This window comes from Poecile atricapillus, chromosome 5 (assembly GCF_030490865.1).
Source record: "Poecile atricapillus isolate bPoeAtr1 chromosome 5, bPoeAtr1.hap1, whole genome shotgun sequence".
NCBI classification, from domain to species: domain Eukaryota; kingdom Metazoa; phylum Chordata; class Aves; order Passeriformes; family Paridae; genus Poecile; species Poecile atricapillus.
Window position 1 is genome coordinate 40,386,500 of NC_081253.1, and position 25,908 is coordinate 40,412,407.

General features: G+C 46.6%; 1 protein-coding gene across 3 annotated transcripts; it reads left to right on the forward strand.

The window, feature by feature from the left end:
- The first annotated feature begins 1,138 nt into the window (after positions 1-1,138).
- On the forward strand, positions 1,139-21,468 carry SPP2 (secreted phosphoprotein 2). Of its 3 annotated transcripts, none has more exons than XM_058839449.1 (7): positions 1,139-1,301; positions 1,396-1,520; positions 2,369-2,491; positions 3,547-3,657; positions 5,896-5,950; positions 6,460-6,570; positions 21,450-21,468. In XM_058839449.1, the coding sequence occupies exons 1-6, from the start codon at positions 1,253-1,255 to the stop codon at positions 6,558-6,560; spliced, it is 564 nt and encodes a 187-aa protein (XP_058695432.1). In that variant the 5' UTR covers positions 1,139-1,252; the 3' UTR covers positions 6,561-6,570; positions 21,450-21,468. The 3 variants fall into 3 exon arrangements, with proteins under 3 accessions (XP_058695432.1, XP_058695431.1, XP_058695430.1); XM_058839448.1 differs by lacking the exon at positions 21,450-21,468 and adding an exon at positions 11,569-11,881 and having other exon boundaries at positions 1,140-1,301; XM_058839447.1 differs by lacking the exon at positions 21,450-21,468 and adding an exon at positions 11,572-11,881 and having other exon boundaries at positions 1,141-1,301.
- Positions 21,469-25,908: the final 4,440 nt, after the last annotated feature.

A 25,908-nucleotide genomic window follows, 5' to 3' on the forward strand; every position in this document is an offset into this window, starting at 1 on the left:
GTCTCATTCCATGTGTTTCATCACCACCTGATTGATTGCAGAGAAACCATGGCAGAAGCAGGTCAAAGAGCTCACCTGAAGGTTTTCCCTTTATCTGAGGCAGCCTGGTCTTGGCTCTGGCAGCAGGAAAGCTGGGCACGGCATAACAGGCTCTTCCTGAGAGTCTCCAGCTCAGTTTAAATCCTTTGCATTGTGGTGCTCTGGTGTGATCACAGCCACGGCAGAACACTCCTGACTACAGGTGAGAGTGTCCAAGAGCTAGGAGAGAACATCTTCAGCTGCACAGAACAAGGAGAATGGATGTGGAGAGACTCTCCGGGTTTTGACTGGGAAAAGTTTCAATTGACATATTTGGCCTTGTTGCCAATGCTGAAATCCAAGCTGGCTGGTAAAAAGTGCCCACCGATTTTTCTTTTTGCTTACAAGCAGGAGGAACTTTATGCTTTTTCTTCTTAAATTTGAGCCTCCCACAAGTTCTTCTGTTTGGGAAGTTCTTAAAATGAGCCTGTACCACAGGATTTAAGTGGAACTGCAATTTGAAGATTAATGGAGGAATTTTGCGTGTGGGATCTTCAGAGTGGACATGCTTACACCCATCTCTGCCTTTTGAATAGGCAGCAACAGGTGAACTTGCATGGAGGCAGCAGTTTCCGACATCATTTTCCAAAAATCCTGTTGAGTTTTAGGCTGAAACTGTGTCCCAGTGATCTGCCATGTGCCTCATGTCTGGGAGGCTTCTCATGGGTGCTTTGCTCTGTGGGGTGATGGTGGTAGTTCCTTGTGGGTGAATTCCCTCTGGTGCTGGGGAATCCTCAGGGAACATCATCTTGGAAGTGCTTCCAGTTGCTGCCAAGACATGAAGGTCCTGGGTCCAGTGCTAAGGACAGAGTAGACACATGTCATGGAAAACTAATGGAAAGCTAAAAGAGAAAAAAAAAAAACTAGATTCTGCCATTGGCTATGAACGTGTCAGGAATTCAGTGCTCCCTGAATTCCCCAGTGGGAATTCAGTCCTGAGAAAAAGGCACTGCAGCCCAACACTTATCAGAGAATTACTGCTAAATGGAGAAAGGCTGACAACAAATATTTACCCTGGGATCAATTCCGTTTAAAGAGCAATGTTTGGAACAGAGCTTGGATCTGGGGAGGTCAGGTGTAGGATCAAGGCTGCATTTATATAAAGACAGAGGGATATGCACTGGGAATCGTTGCTTGAAAAGGGAAAAGACTGGAGGATTTTGAAAGACACACTATGAAGATCCTAATTTTTGTCCTCACACTGAGTGTTTTCTCATGTTCAGGTAAGTTGGAGTGTAATCCTCCTTCTTAGGGTGATTTGGGGGGAAAAGTACAAGCCTACAAGGAACTTCTGATGGAACTGTGCTTCCTTCTCAGGGTTTCCAGCGTATGACTATGACCTCCCTGTCACAGAAGAGGCTCTCAATGCTTCCATTGCACGGATCAATTCCCAGTCATGGAGCAGAAACCTGTATGGTGTTGTCAGGAGCCGAGTCATGGGAGTAAGTACTCAGACAATGGAGATCCTTTACCTGAAATGTGCTTTGCTTGGATGGAAAACTCTTTTCTACCCAGTCCTGGAAAGTCAGATTTAGTTGGAGTTGGCTAATGCTGCTTGAAAGAGGGTGGGTTTGGGCCATTATCTGAAGTTATGGCTTTAGGAACCTGAGTATCTTTTGTATACAAGTTTGTAATTAAAATACTTTAGGAATTCAGATTTTTCACACCTAGAGTAGAAGTCCATGAGGGTTGTTCTTGTAGGATTTTGTTCAAAAGTTATGTTTTTAAATACCTCCAGCTAACTGCTTTGCTTTGGACATCAAGCAACCTGGTTTACCTGAAGCTTTTCACTGATTAAATGTGCACACAATTCAGGATTCTTTCTCTGATCTTTATTTAGGTCATCTGTCTCTATGCACCAATTCTGGTTTAAATCTGCTGGAGTCTTAAGTGCAAGCAGGAAACCCCTATCTGTTTTAATTAGCAGTGCTCAGAATTATACTGGATACTCCCGGAGTTAAGGAGTTAGAACTTCTTAATTCAAAGTTATAATGTCCATGCTCCTGAACACCCTCAGAACCTTTCTGCTTCTATAGGTGGCCTGTATCAAGTTTTCTGCAAGAATGAATGTCAAGATACAAATGGATTTATATAGCTTGGATTAAAACCCCCAAGTATTTGAAAATAGTGGGAATTTGTTCTTTGTTGGGTTTTTTTGGGCGGGGCATTGCTTTTTCAATTTTTTTTTTAGTCTCCCATTTTTAGCTAAAGCATTGATTGGACTATGAGAAAGAGAAAAGAATAATCAGAAGGGACTAATGATGTATTGTGTTGACCCTGCTTTCACCAGGTGGACATGTGGGACAGCAATGCTTACAGGTTAGATCTGCAGTTCAGCATCCGTGAGACTGTGTGCAGCAAAGCTTCGGGGAGAGACCCCTTCACCTGTGACTTCAGAACTGGGCCTTTCGTGGTAGGTGCCCTGGTGGGAACCCTCCCCTCCCTGAAGGAACTTCTCAGGATGGGTTGCAATGCATGGAGTGGGTGTTAGGTGGGGAGGGTCAGTGGTGGGGAATTCTTCTGCCTGGTCAGTGGGGAGGGCAGGGAGCTGAAAAGAGGATTTGTGCCTGGGAGAAGTGAAGGTATGTGTGCATTTGGGGCCAAATCATACCAAACGGCTTGTTCTCTAAGATAAGGGGGTAGAAGAGCTGATATTTCTCTTGCTTTTACCTATCTGGGCACCATATAAAGAGTTATCTCCCCGTGTCGTGCAGATCTCCCTTCTGTGCTGACAGTGCTGATCTCTTTCAGATTTTTCTCTCTCAGCCTGAAATTAAAAGGGTCTTGATACAGCTCTTGCTCTTCTCTGAGTCTTAAATCACCAGTTTTGGTGGAAATACATTGTCTTCAAGACTGGACTTCTCTGTGCACAGTTACTTGGACCAAATCACCTCTCTGCTCTGGAGCTAAGCAGCTCATACGTCTGTGTGGATGGCACTGCACATCATAATAATTGGTTACTGCTTTGCTATTTTTCTTTAAAAATGCAAATGTTGGCTACTAGGTGTATCCTAAACTGTATCCTAACTACAGTGTATCCTGTAAACTGACACCACCCCTGACTTCTTCTTGGGACAAGATGGTAGTGTGAGGATGTGTTTTCCGAAGCGGAGTGCAGGTTTTGCTGCAGTTTTTTGTCCAATTGCAGAGACAACATCATCAAGGGTAGTTTCACTGCCAGAGCTGGAGCTGCCGTTGGTGTAGCCCTGCACTGTCCTTCTCTTTGTGCTGTGAAAAGGATGTGGAGGTTTTCTCCTACCCCGAGCAGGCTCAGAGGTTTGTGCAACAAACACGTAGTTGTGGAGCAATAACGTGTGTGAAGTCATGTATAATCTTTCTTGGGTTTCTTTCTCTTGGAATTTGTACTTTAAATCCTTCTGTAGGTTCCCACCACCAATGAGACTCCCATGAGAAGGTTTGTGTTGGATGTTTGCTCTTTGAGATTTGGTCTGTTTTGTTCTGTTACAGTCCACTGCTTCCTGCAGGAGTGTTGTGGAGGTCTCTGGGGAGCTGATTGCCAACATCACCGTGCGGTGCCATCGCGGTACATTCAGCTCTGAATCGATGAGCAGCGAGGAGGTAAGGAAGGGGGAAACCCAAATTTTTGCTGCCTGGAGGAGTGAAAATTCTGCTTACACTCTTTAAAGAGAAGTCAGGTGTCTGTGTGTGCTCCTGTTGCAGCTTGGAGGTTTGGATCAGGAAAGTGGCTGTAGTTTGAAATCCAGCTGTTGGTTGTAACACTTTCCATCAGCTGAGGGCTCTGACCTTGCCTGGGAGAGTGTGACTCTCTGTGGCAGTCTGGCACGTCTAACAACTCCAGCACTTCCTTCATTGAGTTTGGGCCTGGAGAACAGTGACTGGCATTTCTTGGACACACACAAATCCCTATGGCTCTGACTCTGTTACCTAACCCAGCTCTCAGCTAAACATGTCATCACAGCACAACCCAAGGACATTTTGCCTGCTGAGACCTTTGTTCCCTTTTTGAGCTCTTTTTTTTCAGTTTTTAGAGTGTTATTCAATGCTGACCTAACCTGGGAATTCCTGCTGGCTGTTTTCAAACTGTGCCAGTGTCCACTTTATCCATGAATTGACTCTTGAATGTGTGTGTCTGCACTCACAACAGCTTTACAGTGGGTGTTGTGCTTGAGGGAACAAAGTTTAACAAGCAAGGATATGGACAGCTTTTATTTTTGAAAAATTCAGGGAGCTAAATGAAGAAGTTGAATTCTAGAATCACAGAATGGTTTAGGCTGGAAGGGTCCTTAAAGTCCATCTTGTTCCACCCCCTGCCATGGGAGGGACACCTTCCACTATCCCAGGTTGCTCCAAGCCCAATGTCCAACCTGCCCTGGAACACTTCCTGGGATGGGACAGCCACAGCTTCTCTGGGCAACCTGTGCCGGCGCCTCAGCATCCTCACAGGGACAAATTTCTTCCCAATATCCCATCTAACCCTGCTCTTCTTCAGCTCAAGGCCAGTCTTCCTTGTCCAGTCACTACAAGCCCCTGTGAAAAGTCCCTCTCCAGCTGTCTTGTAAGCAAACGGTATTCTTTGTTACTTTTCCTTGGCTTGAATTTCCAAATTAGCTCTTCATTTATTATTTTTTTATATTTTTCTTCTCAATATCTCCATTCAGAGCTGGCTAGTGAGTGCATCCCAGGAAGCCTGGCTCTGCAGAGCAGAAAGACTGCATGTGAAGCACTGGAATCTGTAACAGAGTCTGGGATGTTCAGTCAGTCCTCTGTGGGTTGACACAACCACTGTTTAACAGGGCACTCAGCACAAACACTTGCTTTTACAAGCAGACATCTTCCCCCAAGTCTTCCTTAACCATCACTTAAAATTCAGCGCTGTTGCCAATATTCCTGCTGGGGAATATATTTTCTGCAATGTTAATAAGGAATAAATGCCGAAGGGAATTACTGCACTTGAAAAGTAAAGTGTTTCCCTCTGCAGAGAGATGCAGCAAGTGCACTGTAGCTCTTGCTGTGGAGCTGTAACTCTGCTCAGGGACTCTCAGCTTGGCTGAGATGGTGTTGATGTACCTGTGGTGGTATTTGGATGGGAGATGTAATTGTGATTGATTGAGGCTGGCATCACAGAATAACCTGAGTTTGACAGGATCATGGAGTCATATGCAGGAGTACCAGCAATAATCTTGTTTTCAGCGAAATTAAGAATGGGGTTTGGAACTACTTTAGTGACCACTTAGTGCCTGAGTGTGAAAAACAATGTTCACTTCCTTGTAAATTCTAAAATGTTTAATAAAAAAACACAATAGGAGACGAAGACAATAAAGCAGAGGGTTAAAACTGCAGGGTGCTTGGCACTCTGCCAAGAGCACCCCTGGTGTTTTGGAAACACCCTTTATATACCATTTCTATTGCATCAACCTGACACATATTCATAGATCTTTATGCGTATTCAAACTTTTCCTTTTACTAGTTTACATTTTCCAGGAACTGTTTAGCATGGCCAATCCTTGGTTCCGCCTTTTTAGAGCATGCGTGTATCTTGGCTTGTGGTTTTAATCCTCTTCTTATCACCTTTTAATTTGGGCCTTGGCTCCTTCTTTCCACAGATGGTGAGTGTTGATAGCAGCAGGGTCCCCATCATCTGTTCACTGGAGGTTATCCTAATTAAAACATACTATATTGACTATTTCAGCACAGCCATTTTAACATGCTACATATAGCATTCATCTTAATACTTGTAAAAGGCCAACATTGTACTATGTATCTATAACATGAGGAAATGGAGAGGAGGAACTTCTTGCCAGGTGAGGTTTTTAAAGAAATATCTTTAATTTACAGGTGATGCAGGTGCCAGTAATGATCCCTGACAGGCGAGGCAGCACTCACAGGGAAGGTAAGCCAGTTCTGCCATGCTGGAATACCTTGACCTAAGTTTTCCTCTTGGAGCATCTCAAGGTCATCTGAGGGAGAAGACAATGTGAAAGATCAGCTGTTTGCTCCTGGTCATGGGCAACTGGTTTTTCCCTTGCAGAGGGGTGTCTAGTTGAGGGTGCAGGAAGGACACTGTCCTGCCAAGCTAGGCCATGCTGAGGTTTATGCATTTTTTAGATTGTCAGATTTGTGCTCTCATAACCAGTACTTGTGTGCAGAATGCAATGCTGAATATTTTCTATTCTCAAATCACTGAGTGGTTTGGGTTGGAAGGGATCTGAATGATCATCTAGTTCCATCCCCTGCTGTGGACAGGGATACCTTCCAGTATCCCAAGTTGTTCCAAACCCCATCCAACCTGGCACTGGACACTTGCAGGGATACAGAGGCAGCCACAGCTTCTCTGGGCAACAATCAACACAAGTTTGAAAACATCTCACGCTCACAGACTTTTCCATGTTCTCTTTCTAGATGATGACTTTGCTCCTGAAGCCTTCCCTTCAAGGGGAAGAGGCAGCAGCCGTGGAGACTGGAACAAACCCAGCTACTTCAGCCCTGACAAGATGGAATAACCTGATTTGGGTGAGTGTGGGTTGGGTGAGTCAAAGAACCTACAGCTCCAGAAACACTGGGGCTGGAAAAGGCTACCCCAGCAGGGCTCCAGCTTCATTGCTCCTACATCTTGCTGATCTGGACCACGCATGGAAATGCGGGTCGGGTTAGGGTAGGCTTAGGGTTAGGCTTAGCTGTTCTACACCCTGGGTCTGCAGGTTTGTGGCAGGATGGGGAAGTGACTGCTCAGGATGAAGGACTTTTAGCTGCTTCACTCCTCAGAAAACATCCCAGCTACAGAATTCGTGGCTGTCACTCATTTTTCACTTGTCCATCCCCTATCCCCTGATGTACACCAGTGTCCTGGGGTATGGGTAGTGTGAAAAGCATGCAGGAAAACCAATTTATAAACTCTGAGTTTGAGTTTAGTGTAGGGTCCTAGCCTTTTTGCCTACATTTTCCCCCTGACAAGGCCAGTGAAGGGCTGGAGCACCTCCAGAGAAGGGATATGGAGGAATGGGCTTGTCTTTGTGCCAAATCAGCTGCCCCAGGGCCACACAGCTCCTCAAACAAAAACTGAAGGGATCTGGGAGAACCACGGTGTAGTTTGCCCAGGGGAAGCGCTTGTCTTGCAGAATCCGTGAAGGAGATGTTTGGAAGCCAATTAATGGGAATGATGATGAAAGGCACCCGTGATTTATTGGAGCTGGCAGGGCCCATCCTACACAAAGCACCTTTGCTGACCTGCCTCTGCTGCTCTGTGTGGGAGCAGCTCTAATTGCTGCTGATGCTTTACCTGCCATCGTAAGGAGTTCATCTAAAGGGAAGTGGTTTGAAAGAGTTTTAGCAACACGGAATGAGCTCATTCTTTGGCATGCTAAACAGGTTTAAAGTCGTTTGAGAAGGAAGAGGAAATTACTTAGTGCTCTGTCTTTGTGATTAAAAAGACTTGGAGCAGTTCGGGTACATATCATTAGCAGGTCTGTGTCCCTGTGGACTGCCAGAACTGAGCGCTCCCTGCGTGTGGAGCTCAGCTCCAGCCTGCTGCGTTGGAAACGAGACAGTTTTAGATGGAATTTAGCACCGGTGACTCACCAAAAGCTAACACATGTTACTCATAAGCATATCCATGGTAAACCTCGATGCGCTGAAGGAGACAAGCCTCCTGCTCTCCTGGAAACGAGATATCAAAGGAAAACACAGGCACTCTGCTCTGTTTGTAAGAATTATTTCATTAAATCCATATGCTATTTTAGTTTATCCCTGAGCCACTAAAGCCAATAGGCCTTTTTTATCACTGCCTGTCTTCTTATAGGAATATCTAACTTTTCTTTGCCTTTGGAAAGTGCCAGGTATCTTTAATTCTTTGGCTCTCGAGAAGAGCTATCCCCTTTGAGCAGCACTCAGAAATGCTTTGTGTTCTTGTGTCTAACGTCTAACAAATCTCCAAACCAAAAGCAAGATGTAAAATCTTCCGGAAAATAGAATGTGAAGCAAGAGGGGAGAAATTTATGGTTCTTGAAACCCAGAGCAGTAGGAAATTTAATACTTTCTGTCTGCTCTTGAAGACGGGTTGTAAGTGTCGTTTATGGAGCTATATTTCGTGCAAGTGTCATCTGTGGAGCTGTGTTTCCGATGAGTTTCCTGGGTTTTGGACATGTCAGAGGCAGATACATCAGGAGATTTAAAGAGAATATCAACTCCACCCCCAAAGCCCCTTGTTTCTCTGGCTTTTATCGACTTGACTTATTAGTTGCAAAGTCTGGAGAGGAATCTTCCTGATTTTGTTCGTATCCAGAATTAGAGGATTTCATTTGAAGCCAAAAATTAAACAGATTTCATGTGTCTGAGGCCAGGAAAAGTTGTTCCCTGCTGTTTTCCCTGGGTTTTGGCATATGTGTGATCCTGGCTGGCATTATTACAAGCCATGCAGGGTTTGGTGGGGGCATGGGGAATGAGTGCTGAGTTTTGAAATGGCAGTAGGCTCGACTGGCTTAGCTTAGCTGAGAAGATTTTGGAGGAGGCTGGGGAAATAGCAATTTAATAATAGAAGACTTTCATCTCTTACTGAAAGAACCTGGTGCTGACAGGCAAAGCTAGACAAGTCCAGGTAAGAAATGAAACGTGATTTTTTTTTCCTTTTACACACCAGAATGGGTAACTGACTGCTGCAAAAAATTGCTCAGGCAAGTGGCTGACAGTTTTTCATGCTGGATTTTACATTTCTGAGCTAGGCCTTCTTATCTTTTTGGTTTCAGGAATTATTTCAGGAGAATTCTGCGCTTGACTTTGTACAAGAAGCTAGGCTAAATGAACTCACTGGTGCTTTGTAGCTCTTTTTATTTATTAGAATGTGCTAAATATTCAGGGGAAAAAAACCAAACCCAGTGCCATTGTTATATAAAGAACATTTTCAAGTCTGCAGTCTTCAGACCCACCAGTCTGCTGGTGCCTGCAGGAATTAGGAACTGAATATGAAAAGCCCCATCAATGATTAATGAGCTTACTTCAGTGACAAGTCCTAATCAGATTTTCTGGATTTATTTCCTCGTCCATCTCCAGAACTAGGGAGATTGTGAAATTCCTCTTTCGTGTTCTGGGCCCAGTCTTTCCCATAAATAGCTCAGGTACGCAGGGAGTGACAGGAGGGGGGAAAAGCTGCTGTACAAGAGCTGATCATCTGTTAAAAACCCGAGCCTGCTACAAACTGGAATCTGCTTAATGGTGCTCATGGCTCTGAATTGCAAGGAGGAGCCTAAAAAGGGCTCAAACTTGCCGATCACCTTAATCTCCAGGGAGCAAAAGGGCCCTGATGCTTTGCTCTTCCAGAATCAACTGCTTAGGGCAGTTTTTTCTTGTGCAGACCCGTGAATTATATCTGGAGTCTCCCCAGCAATGCTTCATGTCCTTGAACAGGAAAATCAAGAAGCAAATTCCTGCCTTTGCAAAATACAAGTAGATGTTGAATGCTGATTGAGTCTTACTCGTTAATCACACAAGAAAAGTGTTTTTCAACAGGAAATCAGCTTCCTTCAGCATCAAATGAAGGGGCTGTGATTTCCTCCTCAAGTTTTCTGTATTTTCCTTACAATTGCTCTCTGGCTGAGGTCTCTGTCACCTGGCACAGCTCGCTGCTGGCAGGAGGGTGGTGGTGGCAGTCGTGAGGAGCTGATTAGCAGCACTGCACCTGCAGAAGTGGGTAAATTAGCATCCTTAATATAAATTATTAGGGTGAGGGTTTTTTTTCAGTGGAAGAGTAACAGGCAGCACTGGGGCTCTTCTCATATCTAAGAAATCCAGGATCTGACCTTCAGAGTGAAATGGATGCTTGTTTACCTGACTCCTATAAATATAATAACAGAGCAGGGTTCACAGCTCTCCTGGGGTATGGAAAACGGAATTTTAATCCCCAGTGTCCTCATTAAGGAGCTGCTTGACTTTAGTTGCAGTTTTATATCCTCATGTCTTTGGTTTTGCCTCTCCCATTCACCCACCCACTTTCTAGGGTTCTCATAAAGGAGCTTATTGCTTTCCGTGGGGGATGGAAAAAAAAATTAAAGAGGGAAGCACCAGAGGGAAGGAAAATCCCTGCAGAGTGGGATCTGTTGCAGAGTGCGTGAGCATCCGTGTTGGATGAGCTTTGGGAGTGAGAGCTGGAGCAGTTCCGCGCTTGGGGAAATGACAGGCTGCTGTTTTATCGCTCCTGCCACGCAGCCTGGCTGTGATGGCCGAGTCCTCAGTGTCAGCTGGCAGCTGTGATGCGCTGTGGCAGGGGAAAGCATGCTTTCATCTGTTCAGAGGCAAAGGGCTCAGAGGGAAACAGAGCCGGGCAGGACCTTTCCTGCTGCTGGGGTCAGAGTGTGGCACAGGGATGGGCCAGAGGTGTTACAGCAGAGAGGAGAATCGCTGTGACAGCCTCCTGGTGCTGTGAACAGCAGCAATTTTTGTCTTGCCCTTTGTCCCCCCTCTTCCTGATCTGTTTTGAAGGATTAGACCCACAGCTGCATGGAGGAAATTGTTCCTGCTCAGGGAGGACACAGAGCTTGTGACACTTCACAAGCCCCTTCGTCTAATTCCAGGAGAAAACCAAGAGGTCTTTCTTCACTGGAGGAATGGGAAGGGGTCTTGACTGCCTTCAGCAGTGCTGGGTTTTAGAAATGAGCTTGTCAAAAACTCACACAGTTGGGAAGGACCTCTCAAAGCAGGGCTGTGTACCTGAGGTTGGGATACCATGGGATAGAGATCCCTCATCCACTTTGGGCTCCGGACAGGAACCCTCTTGGAGGAAGACTTTCTCCTCAAACGAAGCTGGAATTTCCTGTGTTCCCTCTGGTTCCTGTTTCTTCTATTGTCCCTTGGTCCCCAGCAAGGTTTGCAGTGGCTGGTCCTGGCATCCCCCATCTCCAGGGCTGGGCAGGATTCAGGGGCTCCTGGACAAGCTGTTCTTAGAGAGTCGCTCTATTTAATCCCTTCCACACGTGTAGACTCTCCTTTCTTGCCCGACTGTATCTCTAAAATTTTACTAACAAAATTGTCTTACAGAAAAATTTCAGGTTGCCATGGTGACCAACTTGCTGAAGACAACAGTGTAGGCTCCAGAGTGCTGGGGAAACTGTCACATGTTCCCTCTGAAAAACACATCTCCGATTTCCTCTGAATATTGTACTCTCAATTCAGATCCATTTCAGAGCAGACCATACATCATATTCTAGCCTCAACCATCTCTCCTTTGGAGACTTGACAATATGTGTTGATTTGTGTCCCATGGGTCTTATTTCACTGTTGTTAATTTTTCCAACAGTCTGCTTCTTTTATTATTTTTTTTTTACCCTAATTAGTCATTGCCATGACATTTGTGCACAAACGAAATGTTTTGCATATGCAGGTTTCTTTTTGCAGATTCCACAGGGTGGGAAACAAATTAATAGGCGTCTTGTTGGAGCTGAATACACTTTTCCCAAGGATGTTTGGTTGGTTCTGAGACAAATTCTTAGCTCTGACATTTCTCCTTCCTCTCTGTTTTTAAAGTAGATTGGAGAATGAGAAGAGTCAAGATTCAAAGATTCAGCATGGGAAAAAAGAACCTGATGCCTTGGCCCTTCCTTTTTGGTGGAAAAACTGTTCTTCTGTGGAGTGAGAGTCTTTCCCCAAACTCACTTTCTGCTCTCATGGCAATTGGAGAATTCATGAATTCATGATTCAATCATGAGATGCTAAATACACCCTCATCCATCGATAGCCCTTCTGATGTGTTAAGTCTCCCTGGGAGAACTCGAATTTAACTGTGTCCAGGACATTTCCACATCCCATAATGACGCTATTAAAAGCTCGTTATTCCATCCATTTGTTCTTCTGCGTTGCTCTCTGCTTGCTTGTAATTTTCTGTGATCCTCGCAGCTAATTATTGATTATTCCAACGAATACACCCACACTTAATTCCTTTCTCTCCGGGCTGCAGCAGCTGCGGACGGAGAAGCCTCACTCCAAATCCAGAGGCTGGAGTTGTAGCCCACCAGGAACCTGGCTTTAATGGGTACTTGGTCACTAATGTGGAGAGCTGAGGACTGCTAATGAGGATGATTGTCAGGTTCTAATTAATGGCTTTTGGAAGAAGGCCAGCTTAGAACAGACCTCTGATGTGTTCCTCACCTGGGAAAGGTCTTAGCAGTCTTGTCCCGTTCTCTCCACTCCCTGCACAGATCTCACCCTGCTGCTCTTTGGGAAATGGAAGGTTACTGTGCAGCTCGGGGGGTTCTTGTTCTGTTTTTTTTTTAAGGCTTTATCAGTCAAAATCAACTGGTTTTTCTCTCTAAAGCCACTCTACCACTCAGTTCGACTCTCACCTGATTTTCCCTCCTGACTGCAGTGAGATAACCTGATTTGTAGGAATTTCCATCTCAAAAGCTTGGGAAACTTAGTCAGACCCTTCAATGATCACCTGTAGCAGGGAGCAGAGGGTGCTGATAAGGTGCAGAGGTCCAACAGGGAAAGTGATGTTTTCCTTTTCCACGGTTGTTTTGCTTTGCTTGGATGAACAGGACTGGGAACATCAGCCTTCAAGGCCAAGCTGGACAGGGCTTGCAGCAGCCCGGGATAACGGGAGGTATCCCTGCCCATGGACGAATGAAATGAGCTTTAAGGTCCCTTCCAACCCAAACCTGCCTGAGTTTCCATGGTTCCTTTGCTCTGAATTCGCAGTGCCAGAGTCCTTCATCATCTGTCTCTCTTCCAAATTTTTGCTGAGCATCTTCTTTCCCAATAGGGCTGATTTCACCCATCTGTGCTGATTTTAGGTAGAACCATGGCCCTTCATTGGGCAGGAACATCTTAGATGCTTTCTGCAACTCCTGAGCTCAAGAGATCCTAGCTTAGGTCTTTCTATATGTGTCCAACTGGCCCAGGTGAGCACAAGACCTTCCTGGCCTGTTTCTCCAAGATCTGGCTTTGTTTCCTGGAAGGGATGAAGTGGATTGACACAGGAAACAGCTTCAGCTGGGCTTGTACTCTTCCCTGTTTCACTCTTGCTTTTCCCAGTTCCCAACAGTTCTCAGGGCTAGGAGTTGAACTCAAAAATCCTTGTGGGCTCCTTCAACTCAGGATATTCTATGACTCTATATTTTGCTGGTATGTGATAACTAAATGTGCACTTCTCTACACATACACACACACACAAAAAAAAAAAAAGGAGATAACCCACTTTTTTTTCTTTTTTTTTTTTTTTTTTTTTTTTTTGCCTAGTCAAAATGATTACAGGGTATTTTAACCTCCTGGCTGCACACATGCAAATGCCTTCACACCTAGGAGCTGATGTGGCATCTGCTGTGCAGATGTTTATATGGCAGCAGGGAGCAATATTTCCTTTGTCCACATTACTTTCCTGAGCCTTTCCTGGTCTCAAATCGCTGACTCAAGCACTTGATGCTCCAACATACCACTGATCCTTGCTAGGGATGCTCCCTTCCAACTCCCCTGGCTGAGAGTTTGGTCTGTGTAAGCACACCATGAGTTTTGTTGTTGGATTTTGCTTGGGGTGTGGAGATTTATGCAGCAGCAGGGACAGGGAGGGAGCTTTCCTTGCACCCTTAGAGGCACTACTTGCCCTGGAAGGAATGTGCTGAGTAGCAGTTCTCTCCTCTTGCAGATTTTGAGGCTGTTCAGAATCTCTGAGGCAGGAAAAAAGGGAAGGGAGACAGAAAAGCAATGGGGGATGAGACTGGGGCTTGCTGCATTACAGGGACTTTGTGACTGTTTGAGCTTTCTTCAGAAAGAAGGTGAAATGTCGTCACCCATCCAATGCAAAGCAGTTGTAGGATGAGGGAAGAAGTGAGAGTTTGGATTTGTGTAGTGATTTGGGGAATGAACAGGACCAACTGCAGCTGCCCACAGGGGACAGGAGATCTGGCCCCTGCCCAGACCTCCAGCACTGCAGTCTGTCCCCAGGGAAGGGCGGGAACTGCTGACTTCTTGATCTCTGGGAGAAGCAGTAAAACCTGCATCCATGGCAGAATCACTCTTTTTATACTCATTTTCTCTGTTTGTTTTTTGTACACCCCAACACTTTTTATGCTGACAGTGTCTGGACAGGAACTCCTGTGGTGTGGGATGGGTGAAGGACAACACCACACAGTGATGCTGCAGAACAATTGGGCTCAGTTCCCTTCTCTCCCTTCAGTCAGCACTTGTGGAATTTGGGCTCCGGGGTGCCACAGCATCTCATTTCCCAGACACTCTTTTTGGCATCATGGCACAGATGCTCAGTGATGGACACCCCACCCCTGGAAGTGTTCAAGGCCAGGTTGGACAGTGCTTGGAGCAACCTGGTCTAGAGGAAGGTGCCCTGAAATGGTCCTTAAGGTCCCTTCCAGGCCAGTCTGTGATTCTGTGATCACTGCCAGGCACTGGTGTGGTTTGTGCCACCACAGGGCTGGTACTGGTGCATTGGTAGCCCTACATCAAATTCTGTTCACGTGGGCTAGCTGGCAAGAGGGGCTCGGTCCTACATGGAACTACCCCTAAGAAAGTTCCCAAAGAGCAGAGATGATCAGCTGGATGGAGCTTAGCCCATGTTAGAGGGAAGGCTGTTGCTCATCCTGGAGGAATGTGGAGATTTCTGGGCATACGCTCTGCTGTCAGCAGCCTCAGCTCAATTTGCTAGTCCAGACTGACCCCTGGATGATCTCTCTGAAATGAAGAAGAGGCCTTAATTGCCAAACCCATGTCCTGATTAAGAGTGGGGGACTTCTGGGAGCAGGACCTGAGTGTTTTCCCATCGGCTCTGCCGTGGGGCGTGGGGTTGGCAGCTCGTCTCCAAGTTCAGCACAGACACTTGGGAGGGTCCTAAAGAGCCAAAGCTGTGCTGAGGGTGGAGAAAATCCTCTGTGGCACAATGAATCAGTGGCTAATTCCAGGGCCATAGGTGAGCGTGGCTGGCCACTCCTGCTCCTGCTTCCCAGTGGTGCTGATGCCCACTAGATGTCAGAATTGAATAAACGCAAGGGGAGGCAGCATCTCCGTTCTCAAATTACTCCCGTTTCCCCCCCTCTGCTTCTGATTTCTGGCCAGCTGTGTGATGAAATGACCTTTGTGCAAGGAGGGTCAGTGTGTTTAAGTGGTGGAGAGAACGGGGGGTGTAGAGGAGAAATGACGGAGACAAAAAATCCTGGCCAGGCTGGAGTGCTTGTTTTGCCTATGGCAGTGCAGAGCTTAAATTCTGCTCCAGGCACAAAGATGGTTTTGCTTTTTACTCCGTGGGACAGTGGAATTTTCTTTCTCGAGCATGACAGACTTATCCTTTTTGATAAAATGGCTTTAAATCGAATTTCCCAGCCACCCCTTGCCTTGGCTGTGCAGTGCCTTTGGTAAGAGGAAAGTTAGAGAAATAAATGCTGCTTGTGGAGAAGGTTTGGTTTTAGAGTTGAAATCTTCTACCTGTTCCCAGCTCCCACATCAGTTCTCACTCAGGAGCTCAGCTCATTCACTGCAGCTGCTTAACTTTAGCAAGAGCATCCTAATGCCTCTTAAATGCCTGGGAATTCGCTGAGGGAAATGGAGCATCAGCACTTGGCAATCATCAGGTGGTGAAGGTTTCTGAGGGGGTGGTGGTGATGTGACTGTGGGCACCGCTTGTCCTCTGTGAGAAACAAGGAGTCTGGGCTGGAAAACCAGCGTTACACCTGGAAAGGGGAGCTTAAAGCATGGGTCTTAACTCTTCCAAGGAAGTAAAGCTCCTGCGAGTTACCTAGATGTTCATTGGAGATGAAATCAGGGGGAGATTAAGCTGGGAGAAACGTAGCCCAAGAAGGAAATTGGGATTTCGTGTTGGCCTCCAGAGACCAAACAGGTTTAGGGCACTATTTTTCTGTGAAACTTGAAGGAGGAGACCACCAGGAAAACCACAAAGCCTGTCAGGATCCCAGAGATTACAGGCCTTGATTAATGAGAGTTTAAAAAGAATGTTATGTGCTTTTGGAGAAGGAGTATTTTTTCTGAGCAGCGGGAAGGTGATGCTGCTGGCTGAGCCTCCTGATCTGGAATGAATAATGGAGAGGAAAAAAAACCCAACCCAACATCCCAAATGGAAGGCTGAAGATTTAAAGAGAAAAGGAAACTCCATAATCTCATCAAGAAGAGGTCCTGTGCAGAAGAATGGGGGCCAGAAACATTCCACCCTAGGGCTACATGACACCTGTGGGTTACTGGGATAGACTTGTTGAATCTTTTAGATTGGAAAATACCTTTAAAATCATTAAGTCCAACTGTCAACCTAAAGATGGGGCAGAAAAACCCCAGTAACTCTTTCTATGTGTGTTGTGTTTGTTTTTGTGCTTGAATACTGGATGCAGCGTTTTTCAATGGTGAAAAATGTCCATCAGGTAATCTTGCCAGGGGCTTCAGGAGCAGATAGAATGGATAAAAAAGGCAAAACAGAAAACCCTGGGGTGGTCTCTGATGCAGGGGCTGCTAAGGAATATTTTTATACCATTCCTGCTTAGTGGAATGGTCTTCCAGGGTATTTTGTAGGGAAGAAGCTCTGACTACAGGTAATGCTAGAACAGATTGCAAAAGCCTCTGAGTTGTTTGGTTTTCTAAGCTGGTGTTTTATTAATTGCCAGCTTTTTATCCTCTTGGAGAGAACAGAAAAAACCCACTTGTCCATGCAATTTTTTTCCAGCTTCTTGAGCTCTTTTAAAGTATTCACAGGTCCTGCTGGTGAATTTTCTGGAACAGGCCCCACACCACCTTTCCTAGCAGAGTGAAAGGGACTCATATCCATGAGGTTTATGCATCATGAAAGACACACACCCGCTTTTAAAGGGTTGGAGCAGTGGATCTGTGCATCTGTAATGTGTTCAGTGAACCAAAACACAGCTCTTTATCCTAAAAGCTTACGTGCCAAAGCCTGAAAATATACCTGTTGAAGTGGAGGTGTCTGAGAAAAGACCAAAAGGGAGTGCCTGGGTGCTCTTTGGAAAATATCAAAGATTTCAGTTCCTTCACTGAAAGAGGATAGAACCAAAGCCTGCAGCCAAAATAACAGGCCTTGGTTTTCTGCCATGATGTATGACTGTATCTTTCCTTAGAATGACTGCTCATTATGACTATTTCATCACTAAATGACTCTTTGGTTTCTACCTGCTGTTGGGCAACAGGCTGTGTCCTGACACTTCTGCACTTCTCATTGCTCTCTGGCTGAAGCAACTCTGCATAAAGTTGCCAGCAATCCAGTTTCCCTAAAAATTCTGATTTTTAAAGAGAACTTACTATTTGTTGAAAACATTTCCTGGTGCTGCTGTGAGCAGGGGCAGAGCTTCTCGGCGTGGTGCTCACGCCTGCCACTGACTGACATTTGCGGTGTTGGCGCTGCTGGAGAAGAGCAGCTCAGAGCAGAGGGCTGGAATTCCACAGGGATGCATTGGGAGGCTGAAGGCTGCCACGGTTTGAATGTCGATGCTGCTGGTGCAGGAGACTCCCCGTGTTTTGTATTCACAGCCACGCTCTGGGGCTGCGGGGCTCTTGGCCTCGCAGGGGATTCCAAAACCTGAGAACCTGGTTTGTAGGAGCTGAGTGGGATCTTTGGAATCCATCCCTCTGAGCAACTGGAGAAACTGCAAGGCTCAAGTCTGGGGTTTAAAACTCTCTTTTTCTTTACTTGATGCCAGGGATGAGGTTTCTGTGGGGCCTGGTGTAAGTGGTTTTCCCTCCAAACCCAAGCATTGCCAGACCTGCCACCCTTTGCACAGCCCTGCAGTGGTGGAAGGAACTGGGCTGGTTTCACCTCAAAGCTCCCAGAGCCGAGGGCCAGTTTGCCAAAAGATTCTCGTGCCTCCCCTGTGCTTCTAGAGGGAAGGAGAAACAGAACAGATCTGTGTTTACATGGAAGAGATGCTTTTCAGTTCTCAGCTAAGGGGAGGCATTTTTGTCCATATGTGCGATTTGCCAAGAGTGGAAAATTCACTCCTTAGCAGCCCATGACATATGGCAGTGCTCAGGAAGGGCTCAGCTGAAAGTCTTGTGAGCACTTTGCCTTGTCCTTCCTCGGATGTCTCATCGCCTCCCTGCTGGGAGAGCAGAGTGTTGTGGCTGCTGTCCTGAAAACACACCTCCCCAGCCCCTAAAGTGTTAAAAATTATGGCAACAGCTTCGTTCCAGAGCTGATAAATAATGTTCTGAATGGCTAAGCCCAGCGTGGGCCAGAACTCCACACCAGGTTCCCTTGCACTAATCCCAGTTAACGTAACCATGTGCTGCTGCATGGGGACACAGAGCACAAAGGTTTTGCTGTGATTACAGACCTGTAGGTACTTGCTAGCATGGAGTGCTGCCCACTTTGAGGTTACTTGCTCTTTTGAGTCCACTTTTAGAGGAGAAATTAAACAAGCCAGCCGCCATCTGGCTCCAAGACACTGATTTTAGCAAACAACAATCCCAAAAAGTCTGTCTTCCCCTCATTTCTCCCCCCTCATCCTGCTCTTCACTGATCAGGGACAGCCAGTTCAAGTGTGCAAGGGGAACACGAACTGAGAACATGAAAGGCAGGGAGACAAGGCAGCTCTGAAACTAGGTTAGAGATGAAACGAGCCTGAAATTTGGCAGCTGCAGGCAAGGCTGGGTGGCCCAAGGGAAAGAGCTGGAAATGATTGATGAGATAAATGATTAATGAAATAGTGAGATTAGCCCAGCGCGGGGTTGCGTTTCTGTTTGGATCCCAAAGACACAAACCAAGAGGAGCTGGGTGGGTGTGAGGGATGCAAAGGAACAAGTACAAGGGCAGCATCTCCCAGAAGGCGAGGAGATCACTCAAGTCAGCCTCACGTTGGATTATTGCACCCCCCTGGGTCTGAAATATGTCCCCCTGTTTGGAGGGTTGACTCATCATTTGATACAGGATTTGCCATCTGCACAGCTCTCTCTCTCTCTCTGTTCAGGCAGCTCAAATAGAAAGAATTTAATTTGCATCTCATTTTACACATTGGTCTTTCTCTTACCTTTGCTGCCAACCCCTGAACACCTGGGCAGAGCAGGTTTTTTTTTTGGTGGATTTTTGGGTCTCCTGAGCTTCCAGGGGCTATTTATATGGGGATAGTAGTAATCTTGGGGTGAGAGGTGTGTGTTCAGGTCTCATTCTGCTTTTCCCTGGCAGATATTTCTTTCAGGAAAGCAGGATGTTCAAGTAACAGCTAATTTGTCATGCTGATAGTTGTGTCAGCGGAGTCTAAATAAGAGATCGATCTGTGTTTACAACCCACACCAACTCCTTGGAAGATTTTGGAACCAGGGGAGTGCTTGTGGGAACTCGTTGCATCTGCTGTTAGATTAATAGAGTCAGCCTTTGGAATGACATAACCATGCCCTCGAGGGTTTGGGCTTCTTTGTCAGCTTAAAAGACAAATGCATCATTGTGTGATTCTGTGCCATCCCTGTCGCTCAGACCCAAATGTTTGCAGCGTGCAACGCTGCCAATCCAATCTGTCCATCAAGAGGTAGCTTGAAGAACCTTCCTCTTTGGACCCATCAAAAGAGATGAACTTTTTTCTTTCCAGAATGCAGTCACAGGTGTTGGCTTTCCATGGCTGGCGTGGCCTAACAAGTGGCTACACCCTCCAAAATAAAAATAAAAAAAAACAGGGGTAGAGCAAAAGCTGCACCCAGGAGATTTGTCCCAAAATTTACAGCATCTCCTGGTTATTTAATTCCAGCTGGCTGGGGTGGCTGGAAACTAAGAATGGGTGTGCACATGTCCATGAGGGTGTATTTATAGATATAAAAATTTCTTCAATATCTACGGGATTTTCTTCCCTCCCTGCACTCTGCAGTCCTTCAGCTGTTGTTGATTAGGAGGACGTTGATGTATAGAAGCCATAGAATACAGAAATGCCATATTTCTTCACCTCTCCCTTTCCCTGAGTGACTGCTTTGAGAATCCTGGAAGCTGAGCTGATATTCTGAGTAACACCAGTCTGGGCTCTGTTCCTGCTTTTCCTGCTAAATAAACTCAGGGAGCTGCACGAGGAAAACCAGCTCTGTATCAAGGTCGTTCATCTCCCCAAGGGCAATAAAATTCCATGAATCTGACTGTCAGAGGACTAAAAGCTGGGTTTTTAAGCAGTCCTGAATTTGGCCCTGCAACTATTTTGGTTACTCGATAGGCTGGATGCAAGCTCTGGAATGACTTGGAGAAAGGTCAAGGGGGGAAAATATCCAATGTATTTCTGTGTGTCTGTCCTTTGGTCATTCTTTGCTCCTTCTTAGCAACATTGAAACCGTGTTTTGGAGAGTGTGTGCTCTCTCAAAGGCTGGGGTGGAGCCCTTGGGCTGGGTGCCACCACCCTGTAAATGCTGAGGTGGCTTTCAGGTGCTTGGCAGTTCAGTGAGCACAAAGTCAGGAGCCAGAGGGTTTGGCTGACCTTCTGCCAGGCCTTGACACCAGGAGTTAAGGAGCTCTCAGGAATCCACAGGAGCCATCCTTTGCCTCACTCCTGCTGACAGCAAGGCTGCTGGGTGGCTCCTCCTGGAGGAGGACTCTGGTGGGAGTCCTGTGAACCATCACCCAGCATAATTCGGCTTTGCCACGTGCTTGGGCTCTGTGATGGTTAAATGCCAGCGTGGCACTGCAGCTGTGCCTCTTTTTGGCTGAACATCAAGAAGCAGGCATACAAATGTCAGGTTTTTGGGTTTTTTCCCTCCTTTTTATGCCATCCAAATCTTTTTTAAATGAAGGGATTAAAACAAGAAGGCAGAAATGAGATCTCTGTGTGTGATCGCTGCGTGTAATCTGTGCTCTCCTTGAGGCTGCAGAGTTGTGTAACCCCAGGAAAACCAGACCTTGCAGACTTTCCTTTGCTGTAAAGGCATCTCCTGCTGAAGTAACCAAAGATTTGCCTCCAGCTGAAGTCTCCAGGGCATGGAACACTACCAAGGGTCAAGTTGGCAAAACCAGCCCCCAGCATTGAGTTGCTGCTGGGCTGGATGGGAAGCCTTTGAGACCAAAGATCTCTAAGATGTGTCATCCTCATGAGATGGAGAAAAAAGAGCTGGACAAGGGCCAGGTGGTCTGGTCTCTTCTGGGATGGGTCTGGCTGAGATTTTGTGGTGCAAGGAATTAATTTTTCTTGTTTTCATAGAAACATAGAATGGCTTGTGTTGAAGAGGACTGTAAAGAGCATACAGTTCAGGGACATCTTCCACAATTCCAGGAACCTCCAAGCCCCATCCAGCCTGGCCTAGGACACTTCCAGGGATACAGGGGCAGCCACAGCTTCTCTGGGCACCCTGTGCCAGGGCCTGCCCACCCTCAAAGGGAAGAATTTCTTCCCAATATCAAATCTAAACCTTCTCTGTGTAAGTGTGAAGCCATTCCCCCTTGTCCTGGTAATCCAGGCCCTTATAAAAAGTCTCTGTCTTTCTTGCAGGTTCCCTTCAGGCACTGGAAGGCCTGATTTGGTCATCCCAGAGCCTTTTCTTCTCCAGGTGAGCACCCCCATCTGTCCCAGTCTCTCTCCAGAGCAGAGGGGCTCCATCCCTCAGATCATTTCCCTGGCCTCCTCTGGACTCTCTCCAACAGCTCCACATCCTTCCTGTGCTGGGAACCCCAGAGCTGGAGGCAGCACCCAAGGTGAGGTCTCACTGCTTTCCTGTGAGGTCTTGGGAGCTGAAAAGCCTCAGGAGAGATGTCATAGCCCCATTCCTTGCTCTCAGACTGCTCTGCAACCATTCCTGGCTTCTGCAGGGACACATCTTGCAAGATCCCTGGGATGCTGGGAATACAGAGGATAACTCTCAGCTGCTTGTCATGCTCTTTTCCCACCTGTCCTCCTTCCCTTCTGCTGGATGTGACACACACTTCTCGGGGTGTTGGGAATCCTGACAGTTGCTGAAGCCTGTTTCAGAAGCCAGGCTGTACTTGTGATTTGAGGTTCCTTTGAGTAAAGTGGAGGAGAAGAAACAAATCATATTTTTAAAAAAATAGAGATGGGCTATAAGAAGAAAACAGTGCAGGACAAAATGGAAGGTTGAAAGAGATTGACAGGGTGGTTTCATCAGCTGCTTGCTCTCACAGTAACCATACACCTTTTTACAAAAAAAAAAAGAAAAAATTAAAATTAAAAAAAAAAAAAAGAAAAAGAAAGACACTTTTCCAGGTGTCTTCATGCTGCACCTTGTCTGCTCTTGGTGTGAGTGCAAGGCAGTGCTTGATGCTCCTCTGCAAGTGGCAGCCAGTTTGCTGCCGGCACGTTCCCAGGTAAAGGCATTGTGCAAATGTCAGAGAACTGTCTCCAGACTTGAAAAATCAGCTGTCATTGCTTTCACCTTAACGTGAAATGAGATCCAAGGGGTGGGGAGAGGATAGGACAGCCAAAAACTGAACTCCAAGCCAAATTAGGTCTGAAAGCAGTTTTCTGTTGCAGAGGTCTCTTTCTCTCCCCATGGGGTGGGCCAGCCTTGGGCAGCTGCCAGATGCCCTCCTGGATGCTCTCTCACTGATCCTCCTTGGCAGGACAGGGGGAGAAAATAAGGTGGAAAATCTTCTGGATCAAGACAAAGGCAGGGAGATCATTCATCAGTTACTGTCATGAGCAGAACAGACTTGCTTTGGGAGAAATTAATTTAATTTATTTCTAAAATTTGTGCAGCCTGGGGAAGAGGAGACTGAAGGGAGACCTGAGAGCAGAATTCAGCTTCCTCTCGAGAGACAGCTCCCACCTCTGCTCTCTCTGTCAGGAACAGAACCCAGGGAATGGTTGGAGCTGTGTCAGGGCAGGCTCAGGCTGGATTTAGGGAAAGGTTCTTCCCCCAGAGGGTGCTGGCACTGCCCAGGCTCCCCAGGGAATGGGCACAGCCCTGAGGCTGCCAGAACTCCAGGAGCCTTTGGACAGGGATGCCCAGGGTGGGATTGTTGGGGTGTCTGGGCAGGGCCAGGGGTTGGATTCAATAATCCTTGTGGATCTCTTCCAACCCACACGATTCTATGATTAAAATAGATTTGGACGATGAAGAAGACAAACATTAAAACAACACTTTCTCTCTAACCCTCTTTGCCCTCCTTCATTCCCAGCTCTTCCCTGTCCCCTGAGGGACTGGGAATGGTTGCAGTCAGCCCAGAACATCTCTCCTCTGCCATTCCTCCCTCTTCCCACTTTTCCCCAGGAAGTATGGGGCAGAGGCAATAGAGCAGCTACAGCAGTGGAGGACATGGGCCAAGACATCCAAAATCAGGGCTGTGGGCAAATGGGTTTGTCCTTAGGGCTTCCCTTTCTAAGTCCAGTGCAGGAAACAGCACTGACCTTGTCTTGCGAAATATTTAGGGTTCAGTTGATGACTGTGGGTGTAATGAGATTGCCAAGTTATTTTGAGTTCCCACTTCCCTGTTTGTCCTGGCCTTGCAAGTGTAGTGTTTAATAAATCCTTTACAACACTGAGAATTAAAGGCTGCTTAATAGCTTGTCACTTCAGGTTTGTGTTATTTCAGCATTTGCATAAGTGCATTCATGATTTTGGCACTTCAAGCCACCCCAGACATCCGAGCTCCTTGGCTCACCCAGCAAGAGGAAGCAGGGCTGGGGGAAGATCACAAGGGTTGGTTTTCCTGTGGGGTGGGCAGGAATGTTCTGGCAAAACCAGGCAGCTTCCAGTTGAGCCAGGCTGGAGCATCTGAAGTCTGTGGTCCTCCCACTTCTCTTTTTCTTTGGCAGCTACTCCAGCAGCAACAGCTGCTTCTTCTGCCCAGGCAGCTGAGCTCTTCTTCCAGAACAGAGAAACCTGGGCCCAATTCATCTCTGTTAAGTGCCCCCACGTCACGTCACGGCAGGCTGAGCTGGATGCCTCATTGAGCAAAACTCACAAAATCCCTGGAAGCTGCCAGGACTTCAGCTGGATATCTGGAGGAAAGAACCTTTCCACCCTTCTCCTGGTTTTGTTTTCCCCTGTGAGCCATCACTTTTTTCTCAGGAAAATGTGTTTTGAGTACCCAGCCTGTGATGTGTTGGATGTGGACCCAGCTTTTTGTCTGGAAGGAGTTTTTTTGGCTACACCAGCCAGAACTGGCTGAGGTTTCTTTTCCAAGAGACTTGTAAATAAGCAGGGTAACCACGGCTGTGTAGCTGGGCTCCAGAAGAAGCTGAACTCCAAACAATGACGCAGGATTAGCTCACAATGCTCCAGATGCTTCTGCCTGCTGGAAGATGATGAAATGGGTGCTGAGCTCCTGTTTATATCAATTTTATCACCTGTAACTGCCCTGCAATGGATTCTGTAATCCAGCCTCTGAATCTCAGAGGAGAACTTCTTCCCCAAGCCCCTGACTAACTGGCCATGATCTTTACAACTGTAAATAATGCTCTTAAATAATTTCCCCGTGTCGCTGTCATTTCTTCCTACCCTGCATTGCTAGTGATGTATCAGGCCTCATCTAGATGTCCTAAATTCCACATGAAACTTTTTTTTTTTGATCTATCAATGTTAATATATAGGTATTTTTCTTCTATAAGGGAGATTCTTTCAACTCTTCCAGTTCCTGGCCTATTTCTAGGAAGCAGCAAAACATCAGTAATAGAACCCATGTGCAGCCTGGTCCTCTGATAATTCCCCCACCTTTGTAAAATCTTTCTGAGCACTCTTATAAAACTGCTCCTTTTAATTTTGGAGACCCTCTGGTTGAATATTGGACCTCAGAATACCTGACTGTGAAGCCAATACCAGATTCAATACTCCACAAGTTTCAGGTGGAGGATTTAATTTTTTTTTATTTTTTGTGTTTTGGCATGTGGGAAATTGACACTTCCACTTGGCAGGAGCTGTAATGAAGGAGATTTCTTAGGATTTCTGCAGGAAAATGCTCCCTGCTAATGTGTTAGGAGGATGGGAACAGCTGCTGTGATTTGGCAGTGCCCCTGGAGGCTCCCAGAGTTCAGAGAGTGAGGGCAGAGCGAGACAGGAGAAGGTGAAGCCAGCAGCTGTGGAGAACCAGAACAAGCTCAGAATACCCTTTAGTCATAGCCTTTAGTCATGCCAAATGTAAATGTGAGCACTCCATATCGCTGGCATCCAGATAAAAAGCAGAATGGAGCCAGCTGATGAGATGCTGGAATTAGCAGGGCGTGGAAGAATTCCGTGGATCCTGGGCAGCTCTTGGGGCAGGGGTGGGAATTGAAGTGAGCTGGTATTTCAGAAGCATCTCATCCCTAAGCTTTTGAGTGTGGTCACAAAGCTGTTGCTGAATTCCAGGGGCTTGGGATGTCCTATCCTGCCTGTGCCTTTTGCTGCTGCTCGTGTTCCCCAATTTTAAATTATTCACGTGAAATGGGACAGCAGCTCATTGAACAAGGAACCTTGTTGAGAGCAGGATCTGTGTGTGGAAGAGGCAGAGGGAGAGGGCTGCTGGTGCTGTGGGTGCTCCCTAAATTAACTTTGTTCCTAACCTTGATATGAAGACGGGGGAGGAAAAGTGGAGGTCCAAGCATGGCCACATCCTCGGCCCAGCTTTTTCCCATTTGGAACAACCCTGCTGCAGTGCTGGCACTCCTGCGCGTCCAGAAAGGGCTCGTGTTTCCTTACCCTGAGAATGACTTAAGCAGACACTAAAATTCACCCCATGGCTCAGAAACTTGAGAAGTGAATGAGGCAAACGTGTGTATTTTAGCCTTCCCTGCATTCATCAGGGTGAAAACCTGAAGGTTCTCTGCATGGAAGCGAAAATTTTGTTGATTGCCGGAGTCAGGAGTGGAGAGGAAGAAACTCTCTCCCCCTCATCCTTCTGTAGCCGCCAATGACAGACTGTAAGTGTCGCAGTGTGAATGTTGGCATCTTCCACCAGGGCTGCTGGGGAGACACATTTTCAGGCATTTAGTTCTTGTGTGACATGTGAGAGGAGAA

Bases quoted from the DNA above. Each gene is read 5' to 3' on its own strand.
- SPP2 (XM_058839449.1), top strand. From the start codon at position 1,253: ATGAAGATCCTAATTTTTGTCCTCACACTGAGTGTTTTCTCATGTTCA. The intron at 1,302-1,395 runs GTAAGTTGGAGT...CTTCCTTCTCAG, and splicing joins GAGTGTTTTCTCATGTTCAG to GGTTTCCAGCGTATGACTAT. The intron at 2,492-3,546 runs GTAGGTGCCCTG...GTTCTGTTACAG, and splicing joins TCAGAACTGGGCCTTTCGTG to TCCACTGCTTCCTGCAGGAG.